This window comes from Corythoichthys intestinalis, chromosome 2 (assembly GCF_030265065.1).
Source record: "Corythoichthys intestinalis isolate RoL2023-P3 chromosome 2, ASM3026506v1, whole genome shotgun sequence".
NCBI classification, from domain to species: Eukaryota; Metazoa; Chordata; class Actinopteri; order Syngnathiformes; family Syngnathidae; genus Corythoichthys; species Corythoichthys intestinalis.
The window spans coordinates 38,995,888-39,006,151 of record NC_080396.1 but is presented as its reverse complement, the minus strand read 5'-3'; the positions used below and the strand labels follow the sequence as shown (position 1 = coordinate 39,006,151).

At 40.2% G+C, this 10,264-nt stretch overlaps 1 protein-coding gene across 1 annotated transcript; it reads right to left on the bottom strand.

The window, feature by feature from the left end:
- Positions 1-5,244: 5,244 nt before the first annotated feature.
- Positions 5,245-9,089, bottom strand: pim1 (Pim-1 proto-oncogene, serine/threonine kinase). Its single transcript, XM_057827011.1, has 6 exons — positions 8,703-9,089; positions 8,402-8,502; positions 7,956-8,006; positions 7,497-7,863; positions 6,629-6,805; positions 5,245-6,539 (listed from the first exon to the last, which is right to left on the bottom strand). The coding sequence occupies exons 1-6, from the start codon at positions 8,773-8,775 to the stop codon at positions 6,325-6,327; spliced, it is 984 nt and encodes a 327-aa protein (XP_057682994.1). The 5' UTR covers positions 8,776-9,089; the 3' UTR covers positions 5,245-6,324.
- Positions 9,090-10,264: the final 1,175 nt, after the last annotated feature.

Sequence of the window (10,264 nt, the reverse complement as noted above, 5' to 3'; positions counted from 1 at the left end):
CTTATGCTCCATATTAGTGAATATTTTCTCATAATTTCTATAAATTGATTTATTGACCTGTTTTGCACATGCACCAATCGTTTTTAATAAAACAGCAAATGGAATCATGTTGTCCAATTGTTTTATTGCAATCAATACCTGCAATAAAAACTGAATGATGTTTATATGTACATTTGTGATGAGCTCGTAATACCGTAACTATAACCAGATCAAAACTACCTTGTAGTATTTCCTTGTAACGACAAAATCCGTGTCAGCCCTTCTGCATTCAGTAACTGTACTATTACTGGCCGATGTAGTAATCTACACCTCATGTTAACACAGGCTGCACAGATTGTTAGAATTTTGTCCACGAACGATCAACGAAATGATAAGAACAAACGCACAGCACAAAAAGTCCCGGAGCTTCATTTATGTCGTGCTGAATCCATTTATGGAGATTCCGTGGGTTCTTCTGGTTTGATTATGCAGTTTTAACTTTGCCTACACACTGCTTACTTCAACCATACATCATGTTGTCCTGTCTAAACCGGAAGTCCATAGCAAAAATTGTCAAAGATGGCGCCACCAATGTTTCGCTCAGGAAACTTGTCTATAGCATTCATAAACTTGTAATGGTGTTTTAGGAATGTGGGAAGAAAATGGATTACCTGGTGAAAAATAAACCATGTGTCTCACGGGGCTCTATTTTCGCACACCTTGTAAATATCGATGAACGCAATGTGCATTGGGTTTAGTGGCATTTTGGACCAGGGTGTAGTTATTTCATGAATGTGTGCATTATGTGCTTTGGTTTCTCGTTGTGAACACCGCTAACTTTTTCCACACTAAATAGCAAGCTTCTTTACATTTCTGTTAACAGACAGTAATGCATTTCTTTGCGCTACTCCTCCTGGACATTAATTGGATCGAAACGTTGACACACTTGGTATGGGATAGTACTATGAGAAGATCTACTGGGCATTAATTGCAATAAATGGATTCATTTCAACACAGATTCAGAGGGCTCGTTGCACAATGTGTGCAAACAGAAAAAATGTATTCGTTTAGTTTCCAGCGCAAGATTCTAAACTACTAAAAAAATTGAAACATTTTCAAATACTTGTTTTGGTAAATATTGAAAAAATCCCAAATATTGAGCACAAGTAGTTATGTATTATAGGTGATGGTGGGGGTGGGGGGGGAATAGTATTCAAAGTAGTTTTGCTCCCCTTTGCATCCCTTGTATCATCAATGGGGGAACAAAATTATTATACTAAAACAGTATTTAGTAATACAGTATTTATTTTGATCCACAACATAAAAAAGGTAAAGATAAACAGGTAGCATAAACAAAGGTTTACCATTTTAGGATGTTTTGGGAAAATACTGTCATATTAATTGGGGAAAGAAATATAGATAAATGACTGAGACCAAAACATGATGCAGGCAGACACAAAAAAAATTTTCATACAGAAAAGACCTACCGTAATTTCCCGAATATATACTGTTGTGTCTACAGCGATGAGCTCTCTGGGGTTTCTGACTTACGTTCTCACTTTCATTTTACCGTATCAATCCATGGAGGAAACATTTATTCATCATGATGAAATGAGCAAGTTATACAGAAGCCTTTAAAAGAAAAGTCACATCTGTTTTGTTTTCTCCTGGATTCTGGTAAGTTGAAGAAGTTATCAGATCATATTATTACCGTACATATTGTCAGTTTACGGTAATATTTTGAACTACCAATGTGCTATGCTGGTGCTGTGTTTCGCCAGTCAGTAAAATTACATTTCTGTATCTGTACACGAGCTCTGTTTTCTTGTATTCTTCTATTTATTGGTGCTAAAATTAGGGTGCGCGTTATACACGGGTAAAATAATTTCCCCTAGATTTTACAAGTAAATTTGGGGTGCGCGTTATACACGGGTGCGCCTTATATTTGGGAAATTACGGTAATTGGATTCAAGAATGGTTCCCAAGGACGAAGTCATACAGTCAATTTGACGCTACAAATCTTCACTAGTTCTCAATCAGATCATTTGGAGGCACGTAGTATTTCATTGCACTTTACATTATGAATCATCTATTTAGTCCCATGTAGTTGGATCCACCTTATATTGTACAGGGAAAAAAACTTAAACTACAACATTTTGCATTACAATCATGTAAATGCTCATCAGGCTGACAGTTCCCCATCCCAGCCCATAGTCAGATGCAATGTTTAATATAAATTTGCCATTATAAAAATACAAACTGCTACTTTTAATAGACGTGAAGTCTTTGTCCACACAAACGCTGGTTAAAAAAGATGGATATTGAGCTAAATATAGATGTTTCCCAGCACAAATAACACATTGACCCAAGAGCACATGTGATTTCCTGTCTTTCAAGGAATAGTACCCACACAAGCAGGAAGGGGTGAGGGACAGAGAGAAAGAGATTTACCGATAAGATGCTCAGAGTGGTGAGCGATATTTCCTTCAGTATTACCCAATATAACAGTCAGGACGAATGAGTATATGATTATGCAACTGAGGAGCGAAGACTTACTACATGACTTACGGAAAGAGACCAGCTGGATGTCAACACTCGCTCATTGATTAAAAATGCAAGAAGGAGGAAGATACTGCAGTGTGTAATAAGATAACGTCAAACACCACATTATTTATCATTAGAATCAAGGTCAAGGTGCATTTCTTCCCCAAAACTACTGATATCCTATTTTCATGGTGACTCATCTCCAAACTATGTTAGACCAATGAAGACTTGCATTTTAATGCTGTGATGAGCAGACAAACACCTACATCGGTTTACTGACATGCATGTGTGATACGGCGGACGGTTTCTGCGAATGACGGAGGAAGTAAACTGCACAGGCATTCGGAGAAACCCGCTCATGTACGTTGCAGCATTTGCAGTTACTAAACGGCAGGGTAGAAAGCTGCAACATGCTTCTTTTTTAGGGTCAGTTCACCTTGGACATTAGCTTAATTTTTCCCCAGCTAACGATAAATAAATAACGATGAAACTAGGGTGACCATATTTTGATTTCCAAAAAAGAGGACACTTGGCCCGGCCTCGAGATACTTACTGTAAATTTTTACTTGAAGTTCACTCAAAGATGCCTTAGAACTTTAATATATTTAAAGTGTGCCTCCTCTGCCTGGATAGAAATATTGAGTTTTATATATTAAAAAAAAATTATAATAATAATAATAATGGCTATATAACCAAAGACACAAAGTCAAATTCGCAGAGGTTAGCTAACAGGTCTTGTTATTCCTAAAATAATAACGCAAAAGATCACTGGAATTAAATTGTGATAAAAAAAAAAAAGCCTCTTCTGTATTGGCCAATTCTTGAATCCTTGAACAAAATAATAGCTGTCTTTTCAATTCTTACTGTACGAATAAATAATCTGAAACAATGTTCTGAAAAATACCTCTTCTGTAGAAAATCCAGTTTTTACAAAAAAACTAATTTCTCTTTCTAGTAATATAATGTAAATTAATCCGTAGCCTCAAGACTACCACTGCAATTGTTGTTGACAAATTGTTATTCCCACTCAATTATTATTCTCATCCAATGTTCTACATTACATGCAAACAAAACAATAACTGAAATAAACAGATAAACAATTCAACTAGCATGTTTCCAAACGCAGCACTTCAAAACTACATATCCCATAATGCCTAGCGCGGCTTACCTCACTGACAGCAAGCACCGGTAGCCAAGGCAAAAATCAAACATTGCTATAAAAGTTTACAATCAACGGCAGCGTAACAATGCGACACCAAACAGGATTGTACAGATCACACCAGTACAAATCTCCGACAGAAGTCAACAGTTGCCGAAAGGTAAGTTTAACAAGTGTACCTAACGATAGCCTGTGAGCTCCTGTCGTCACGATTCACAAAGATTTGTTTGTGAATGAGAATTGACATTTAACGCCATGATAAAGCCAGTTTGTGACTGCGCATGCATGCACAAATTTGTATCCAAAGAAGAATAAAGGTATTTTTGTCATAAATACACTTTTAGGTTTATGAGCATTTGATTATATACATACTCAACACAAGTCTTAACAACTTAGCAGGCTCTCTGGGAACACGTCACAGGCCCGACAGTACCGTAGTAAACTGTGCAAACCGTCAGTCAAAGAACAGGAAATTTTCATGACTTCATAAAACCCCGCCGGACGCCCCGGACAGGATGTAAAAAGTGGACATGTCCGGCCAAAAGAGGACGTTTGGTCACCCTAGATGAAACTAATTTTATTTTGAACTGAAACATGGGGTGGCAGTGGTTAGCAAAGGTCCAGAGGTCAAATCTCAAAGAAAAGGAGGAACTCAGACTTGAATCCAGGACCTCTGAGAACGGGATGTCAATCAATTATAGTACTGTCAAGTGAAAGTCATTGGCGACTTTGTAAACTTACAATTCAATCATTTAATCTTCCCTTCTGAACTCTTTTATTTTTTTCCATCCACCAACATCAGGAGCAACAGTCTTGTCAAACTCCATGTAATTTGCTGTTAAGTAAATCTTTCCCTCTCTACAGGAGGGCCAGGGGTCCCGACGATGTTGTTTAGAGGAGCATACATGGGGACTGATTAAATGTGCAGCTCTCATCTGTTCAATTGAGTAGTTTCACAGCCCACTGGTGTGTAGATTAACAAGAAGAGCCTTTTGATCTTGTAAATGGGATTAAACATGCGGGGACACGTCACACCTGGTTACTTCACACCTCCTAAACAATGCAATGGTGTATATGACAGATACTTGTTATCGCCACAGTTCTCAAACACTGATCTATAAAATTCTGATAGTATTCTTGAAATGTTTTTTTAAATTTAATTATCTATTACTATAAATAGCATTCTAATTGATAGAATATAATAAAGTAACTAAGAATGAGTTGTTATTAACAAGCGCTGTCTATTTTGCAGGGTCATGCTAACTTCGCATATGTGGTTGGTTCGTCATTATAACCTGATCTCATTTAAAAAATTTATTGAAGGCACACATTTTAAAATAAGAGGGCATAGCAAAGCTTAGGCTGTGTGTACACTATTTGTCAAGCAAGTGATCACTACCCGTTGAGTGTAGTAAAAAAAAAAAAAAAAAAAAAAAAGGAATAAAAATTTGTTTTGGTATGAACTTCAGCCCGTGTAACGTTTTTCTTACTTGTTAAAGCTACAGCTATAATCCGCCCAACAAAGTGCACAGCATGTTTAGTCCAAGACACCTGCATCCACATTGTAACAAAAATATTTATTGAACTTGTATAAAAAATAATTTCTAACATAATTTACAATTCTAACCTGAATGGCTGAACAAAAGAGACAATCAAAGCTGCATCCAAATGAGTTTTTTCACACTCATACACACAAACACACTGCATCCAATTTATCATCAGTAGACTTTCAGTGTTCAAATACACTAACATGGAAGTGCTTTGGAAACTATTTACATGTATTTACAGGACATACACAAACATAGACACATACGGTGTGTGTGTCTTTTCTTTTATAAAAGAAAAAAAATCAAGCCATAATAAATATGGTCAAAAAATAATCTTGTCTTTGTCACTTAAATAATGATGGGCCCTTCAGTGACTGTGGAATGAAATATACGAACAGCCGTAATTCTTCTCATAAATAAAATAAATAAAAATCTAGACAAGAATCTGTTCACAAAAAAATAAATACCATTATCATACAATTTATGCCTCCCACCAAATGTTCAAGACCTGTGTGAGGCACTGTTTTGACATGTTTTTTTTTTCTCGAAATGTCCAGGAAAGTAAAGGGTGGTGCATTTAGATATGGTTGACATTGCATTAAGGTGTGGTTGCGGGTGTTGATATTAAGAAAAGCCGGTATAGAGGGTGAAAGGCAGATGCTGTGTTAAAGAGGTGGGTGAGGTAAGTCCAGTTTTGTTGTTTGTACCAAATGCCAGAGCTGAGAGGTTTGTCTGGTTGCTCTTGACATTGGATTGAGTTGTTGTAGTGCTAGTAGTGGTTGTAAGAACTGAAAGACCGTCAAAAACATTAGCCTTTTTTTTTGTTTTTTTTGCATTCCAAATTCAAGTATTTCCAGGCCTCCCACCCCAGTCTCATAAGGCACTTTTAAGAACAAATCTGCAGCAGAGTGGTTACATAACTCACACTCTCCTAGCAACATGTGCTGTTCTGCAAACAGAGCATGCCCTGCTACAGGCTAACAATCACACATCAGAGTCCAGTGGAGATAGATGGTGGTTTCATGTGGTCACAGGGAGTAAATCAAATGAGGCACAAGGATAGCAAGGTTCTGAATGCGGTGCTTTTCTCCACCATCACGTTGCCACGACCAGAGGGGTGGGTGAAAAGGCAGAGGGCTCGTGGCTGATGCTGCGCAATTCGATCTCTGTGCTCGACTTGTCCGTTTGCGGCGCAGGCAGGAGCGCCGAAGAGGATGTGCTCTGCATCCACGAGTGATTGATGATGTCCTCGAAGGATGGCCGATCAGTTTGCCGCAAAGAAAGGCACCATTTGATCAGCTGCTGGCACTCTACAGGAGAGAGAGTGAACATTCAGTGAGTTACTTGAACGTGAACAGTGAGAAGGATGAAACTATTCATCACTGTTTGTGCCTCTTACCAGCAGAGATTCTCCTCCTGAAGAGGACCTGCCCTTGTAGAATCTCCTCATCGTGTTCAAAAGGGATATCTCCACACACCATGTCGTACAGCAACACACCCAGCGACCACACTGTGGCAGAGCGCCCCTGATAGCGGTGGTATTTAATCCATTCTGGCGGACTGTAAACTCGTGTGCCTTACAAAAATAAAACAACAAACCATGAGAACCATGGCATAATACCTCTTGAAATGCAGTAGGTGACAACATTTGGTGGATTTTTAATGTATTAATTTAATAATTTGGGAAATTTGGTACTAAATAGGAAACTAAAATATGGATGGAGTAAACATGTATGTTTAAGCTTAATCCTGAATTAAATAACAATATTTCATGCATGTGCTGTCTATTTATGTAATTTTGCTAGGTGTCGTTTGCTATCCTAATAACCAACTCAATACATTCAGTTGAAAATGAAAGTCTGCATTGGGTTAATCTGCTGCACGTGTTATCTAGGCTCAGGTGCCAGGGAGCGTGACAAGGCAAGCATATGAGCGTGTATGGGAGAGAGAGAGAGAGAGAGAGAGAGAGAGAGAGAGAGAGAAAGAGCGAGAAAGAGAGCGAGAAAGAGAGAGAAAGTAGTGTGGGCGGGGGAGCAGCCATGTGACTTTGTTTACAAACTTTGAGTTGTAAAAATACCCCTTTCGACCAGCGCGGGGCGCCAAAATGCTAGTATTATTTCTGCATTTGCTTCAATTGGCTGCTACAGGAGGAAGACTTTAATCATTTAATTGGACATATAAAAATAGAAAACAAAATGCAGCCATGGGTTTATGGAACAAAATACTGGATTAAAAACAAAAACAAAATGATGATGCTGAAAACTCACCATCAAAGTCTGTGTAAATGGTGTCCTTCAGCAGGGCTCCGGAGCCAAAGTCGATGAGTTTGATCTCTCCAGTCCGGAGGTCAATGAGAATGTTCTCGTCCTTGATGTCTCGGTGCACTACGCCACAGCTGTGACAGTGACGCACAGCCTCAAGCACCTGGCGGAAAAAGCTACGCGCCAGCTCCTCCGGCAGGGCGCCCTTCTCCGTGATGAAGTCGAACAAGTCCTTGACGTTTTCGGGCCTCTCCATGACGATAATGAAGCTGTCTGCTCGCTCAAACCAGTCCAACATCTTGATCACGCCCCTGAAGCCCGTCCCGACCTTCTTTAACAGCACAATCTCCATCGGAACCCGGGAGCCATTTGCCTGGGAAGGAGGATGACACAGTTTAATTCACACTGTCAAAAAAATCAGTAAATAAGGGATATACAGTTAAGTACATCATAGATATCACTCACCAGCTCCCCCCACTCAGAGATCCGGTCCTTGGCAACATGTTTGACAGCCACCTGAGCCAAGCAGAGCCAATATAAATAACATGCACTGTTCCACCTAAACGTGCAGTATATGCGCACTGTATTTTAACCCTTTATAGGTCAAGTGACTTAACAGTTGCCATTGACAATGGTATATGTCCATCCATTTTGGCTGGTAGAGTAATTTTATTAATCATTATCTGATTATTTTTAAATCAACGTTTTTGAGTCAAAAACAAAATGTTATAAAAATAAATATGTTATAAAAATATATAAACTAATATAAAACTACAATAATGATGAAAATAATCTAATAATAATAATAGTAATAGGTATAATTCACTTTATTTATTTTTTAATTACCAATAGTTAATAGTCACTTCGCCTATAAAGGATTAATATGGCAAATAATCAATTGCAATACTAACCGGTGCACCGTCTGATGTCCTTGTGCCGGAATATACGGTGCCAAAGCCCCCGCTGCCCAACACCGCCCCGACCTGGTAGAGCTTCTCGAAGGGCTCCTTGGCTGCGCATCAAAAACACATTCACGGTTACAACCAGCCACATAATAACAGCAAAAGCTCTATAAAAATGCTTCTACGACAGACTAGATGAAAGCAAGCATTGAGTTGAGGTGGAGTCTAAAAGTAGCGCCCTTGAGAACGGGCTGCCATTACTGCGCCTTGTCCTCCATGACGACGCAAAAAAAACAGAAGGGCGTCTAACCTGGATGAACTTGCAGCTTCGCCGGCATGTCGGTGGAAATGTGTGCCAGGGAGTTGAGCTTGGAGAGCAGCATTCCTTTATTTCAAATTCTCACAAATAAATTCAAATCCTTTAAGGGCTGGAGTTATAATCCCGTTGGCGCGGTTCCCCCGTGGCTCGTGCCCGCGTCGCAAGAAAAATACGATAAAAATCCTTTCATCCGGGTGGGGGGGGACCACAATTTCTTCGGAAAGTCAAGAGAAGAGTGTGAAAAATGTCGCCCGGTGAGAGACCGCGCTCAATCGAAACGCAGGCTCGTAGCCTTTCCGCGCTGTTTTGTAAACAAATGAGTACAAAACGACGACATAAACAGACGATCCTTCGAGCCAGAGGTTCTCAGACACCGGCTTTGGTAACAAGAGGTGGGGGAGGTCAGTTATGAAGCAGTAGTAATGGGGCGTAACCAGCCACACCCCATGCCCGCCCCTTTCCGCTCTACCCACCAATGGGAGGGCGACGCTTCGGTCCAAACTCACGTCAATCACCGACGGGGAAATGGAATGAACTCTGTAACCCAGCCCGCCAGACACAGACGTGGCGGGAATCGAAACGCGCCAAAATGCGGGGGGGAGTCTTTGAATTAGGCGCTATGAACTCACGTTGGACAAGGAGGAGGGGAAGAGGGACACTCAAAGCCAATATCCCCCCACCTCCTCTAAGCCTCACTTCGCGGGAAACTGACGACATTATGAAGAGAGGGCCAGCAGACAAAAAACAGAAACTCACGTGCTCATAGCCGCATTGCCTGATACATGTCCACTTCCTTTACTTTTATGGACGGTGGAAGACATCCCATTTTGACTGGGAGGGCTGGTAGCAATCATTCGCAAGTCAAAATGGATTGGATGTCTATTCCTGCCGTTGGCGGCCATTGACGTCCAACTCACAAGACGGGCACATTGCTACATTGCTAACCTCCCAGTCAAAATCAATTGGGCTAGTTTCAGACCGCAGGTCTTAATGCATGTATCCGATTTTTTCGTGTTTTTCCGACTCGCGTGAGGCATTAACTTGACGGTTTGAATGGGACAGTCGTATAGACGTGGACCGTTTGACATCCAATCTGGGTCACTTTCGTATGTGGTATAAATCCGTTCTGGGCCATATTTTCCCAAAATGTGGCAGCGGTGCGAACCGTCAAGTCTCCCAAATTGGAATTCAGCAATTACGTTAGCAAAGACCGAGAGCGGCAGGTAGGCCGGCAGAGATGTACAGTGCCTTGCAAAAGTATTCGGCCCCCTTGAACCTTGCAACCTTTCACCACATTTCAGGCTTCAAACATAAAGATATAAAATTTTAATTTTTGTCAAGAATCAACAACAAGTGGGACACAATCGTGAAGTGGAACAAAATTTATTGGATAATTTAAACTTTTTTAACAAATAAAAAACTGAAAAGTGGGGCGTGCAATATTATTCGGCCCCCTTGCGTTAATACTTTGTAGCGCCACCTTTTGCTCCAATTACAGCTGCAAGTCGCTTGGGGTATGTTTCTATCAGTTTTGCACATCGAGAGACTGACAT